This window comes from Spizellomyces punctatus (genome assembly GCF_000182565.1).
Source record: "Spizellomyces punctatus DAOM BR117 chromosome Unknown supercont1.22, whole genome shotgun sequence".
Taxonomy (NCBI): Eukaryota; Fungi; Chytridiomycota; class Chytridiomycetes; order Spizellomycetales; family Spizellomycetaceae; genus Spizellomyces; species Spizellomyces punctatus.
Window position 1 is genome coordinate 13,348 of NW_015971558.1, and position 3,145 is coordinate 16,492.

General features: G+C 43.3%; 3 protein-coding genes across 3 annotated transcripts; 2 read left to right on the forward strand and 1 right to left on the reverse strand.

The window, feature by feature from the left end:
* Positions 1-178: 178 nt before the first annotated feature.
* On the forward strand, positions 179-678 carry SPPG_08457 (uncharacterized protein; the record flags this gene model as incomplete). Its single annotated transcript, XM_016756611.1, has 2 exons — positions 179-551; positions 656-678. 2 exons carry the CDS (start codon positions 179-181, stop codon positions 676-678), a joined length of 396 nt encoding a protein of 131 aa, XP_016604105.1.
* Positions 679-726: 48 nt separating this feature from the next.
* SPPG_08458 (uncharacterized protein) lies at positions 727-1,728 on the reverse strand (the record flags this gene model as incomplete). The annotated part of the gene is made up of 1 exon (XM_016756612.1): positions 727-1,728. One exon carries the CDS (start codon positions 1,726-1,728, stop codon positions 727-729), a length of 1,002 nt encoding a protein of 333 aa, XP_016604106.1.
* Positions 1,729-1,829: 101 nt separating this feature from the next.
* SPPG_08459 (uncharacterized protein) lies at positions 1,830-2,366 on the forward strand (the record flags this gene model as incomplete). The annotated part of the gene is made up of 2 exons (XM_016756613.1): positions 1,830-1,953; positions 2,053-2,366. The coding sequence occupies 2 exons, from the start codon at positions 1,830-1,832 to the stop codon at positions 2,364-2,366; spliced, it is 438 nt and encodes a 145-aa protein (XP_016604107.1).
* Between the last annotated feature and the right edge of the window lie 779 nt (positions 2,367-3,145).

Genomic DNA, 3,145 nt, shown 5'->3' on the forward strand with positions numbered 1-3,145 from the left:
CAGGAGCCCTCAAACCAATGGACAGGTAGAAAGGATGAATGGCATGATAAAGCGAGCGCTATTCATGGGGATGCGTTTAGGAAATAGAGACTGGGTGAGTATGTTGCCACAGATTGTAGAGAACATTAATTCCACAGTAAGTTTTGGCAGTGGTAAGAAACTTCGGATGGTACAAGAGATGGAGGCAGATGTTCAAGGAGCGGCTCAAGCCCAACGTGCGCTTAGGACTAAAGGAAAGGGTGTGAAGGTACTACCTCCATTCAATGTAGGTGATGTTGTCAGAAAGTACATATCAGGTCAAGGGACGGATATAAAAAGGCGTGCTAAAATGGGTTACTTTTCTGAAGAGAAGTATGAGATAACAGCCGTTGTTCCTAATCCTCACCCTAACTACATGAACTCTTATAAAATCAAATCTGTCAATACTAATCACATACTGCCAGGTCTATATCCGGCTTGGCAATTGCGTCTAATTCCTAAAGAGGATGCCGCTGGGGAGGCTCCGCAAGTTGAACCTGAGATTGAAGATGATGAAGAGGAAGTACCAGAAGGTGAGTATGAAGTTGAAGCATTGTTAGATAAAAGAACACGTCGAGTCGGTGGAAGACAAGTAGTAGAATATGAAGTATTATGGAGAGGATATGACCGTGATCAGTCAACTTGGGAGCCGAGAAGTGAACTTATACGTAATGCAAGAGATGCAGTAAATGATTATGAAAATAGTCACTAATTCCTAGGCTGTTCTACAAATGACTTGAACAGATTGTAATAGCGCTGATGAACAGCATAGGTATGACCCATCCTACGTTCGATTTCCTTCTGATAAGCGTGATCTCCATTATCCCTTTCAGAAAGATGCATCCCCACTGAAATTCGAAGGCGTTTCTGTGTTACACGCTTTCCAAACATTCGTTCCATAGCATTACTAAATTCGTCGCTATACCAGGCATCGGTTGGAATACTTCCATCAGGTTTTAGAAAAAGACGATCCTGTCCATTGCCCTTTCTGACATTTGCTAACATGTTAACATATGGTTGAATGGTGTTTCCCATCTGAATGAGGACATTCTTTTCACCAGTCTTATTGCATTTTCGGATGAAGACAGTTTTCCCTTCATTGTTCACCATAACATTAGCGTCTTCACTAATCATCGCTTTGAAAATATCGCATCTACGAATTTTATCTGCATCCAGGTTCATCCCAAGAGCAATTAGAAATTGATGCTCCACTATATTTCCCTCATTGATGAATGTCAAAGCGACTTTCAATCCTGCTAAGAGTTCGCTGTAAGGGACATAATTGGCGATATCTTCCTGGGTCATCTCTTGGGATGCTGCTTCATTTTTTGACTGTTTGAACCTTTCGAATGTCACATTCTTGAAGTGAGAGTGGAATGTGTCTGTAAAATGACTGTCAAGGTCGTCCATTGCATCCTCTGCTAGATGAAGGATCATTGCCTTTTCAGCCCTCGTAGCATTGCGTGCTATTTTTGACACCAATTTGATATAATTGTAATATGTATGCTCGTTTGTCCATTTTTCCTTGATCCTGCTAATGAGTATCTCAGGTGTTTGGAACAAGGAAAGAAGATTGTTGCCTTTGAGTTGATTTAGACGCGATTTATCCTGTTTCTTGGTGTTGGGTGACTGCTGAATCCTGTCAAGGATGGCATGTAGCGTTTCATATAGAGCCGACTCGGCATCAATGGGTTGGTGGTCTTGTTCCATTTTCAGGGCTGATCTGTATTCTAAGGATAGAAGCCGGTTTACCTCTTATATAGACATTTTATTTCATGTTTTATCGATAGATTTTCTCCATCTATCGACCTATGCCAGAACATGTTGTCCTTGACACTGAATCATCTATTGTAGATAAGATTTTCCCTCTAGTCGAACAACTGTACCGAATTCTTGCCAATGCTTCTGGGAAACCACCCACACCACCACCTGATGGTAAGACGATCAATATAATGTTAGCGGAAGATGAATCCATTTTAAGATGAATGTTTACGAGGTTCTGGAAGAGAGAACCTAATGTTACGGTATTCACAGCATCTGATGGTATTGAGGCCATTGAACTCTTTAAAAAGCAACGATTTAATATCATTTTTGTTGATATCGACATGCCTTACAAAAATGGAGTGGAAGTAGCACGTGAAATAAGACAGTATGAGAGGGAACACAATCTAGATCAAACGCCTATAATAGGAGTGTCTGGATTCACGGAGCGTCAGTACAAGGAACAGGCTTTTGCTGCCGGTATGAACAAATTTGTATCAAAAGGAACAGGGTATCAATTGAAAGATATTTACAGAATCGTTGTAGAATACTGTGGAGATCCACTTCGAGGCAAAACAGATCGATAAAAAAAAAGTATATAGTTTTTCCATCAAGTATTTTTCGCTTGGATCATACATCCGTCCCAAGCTATAATGCTATCCTTCTTTGCTAATGCTTTTGACCTCGTTATCATATATTCCCAGCAATAAAAGATGCGTTCCCCGATAGCGGGCTTGTCGTGAAGAAGTTTGACTTTGTTGCAATACGTTACATATGCTTCTTCACCCACTGTGGTACACCCGTGCTTCTCGCGGCTTTCTGCAAATTCATAGGCGCATTTCATTCGCAGATTATGTCCACGCGCAGCTATCCTTTGTGTACAGGCAACGATTTCTTTGAATTCATCAACAGTAGTAGCCCTTTTTGTCCACTCTTCTCATATCGTCTGCATCCGCATTTCATTCCGGTTCGATTCTGTGCCGCCGTGCATCGAATTCAGAGGAGTTTCTTGCATTCGTGCCTCCACCGCGTCGCTGTAGATGAGCGCACTAAGGTCTCTCAAACGCGTTTGTTCAGCTTCCACCTGTGCATCACTGCGCTTGTTCGAGTGAGCTGAGGCATCCGGTGCAGGCGGTTGTGTTACGGGGGTTTGTTGTTCTTCTGGCGACGTCTCAGCGTTCCCCCTTTGGGGGGACGCGCTGGGGCGAAGCCCATCGGCGCGCTCCTTCGAGCGCTGTGAGCTGTGGTCTGTAGCCGTTGTGGGTTTCCTTGGGGGTGCTGTAGCTGTTGTGGGTTTCGTTGTGGTGCTGTAGCTGTTGTGGGTTTTCGTTGGGGGTGCTGTAGCTTGTGTGGGTTTCCGTTGGGG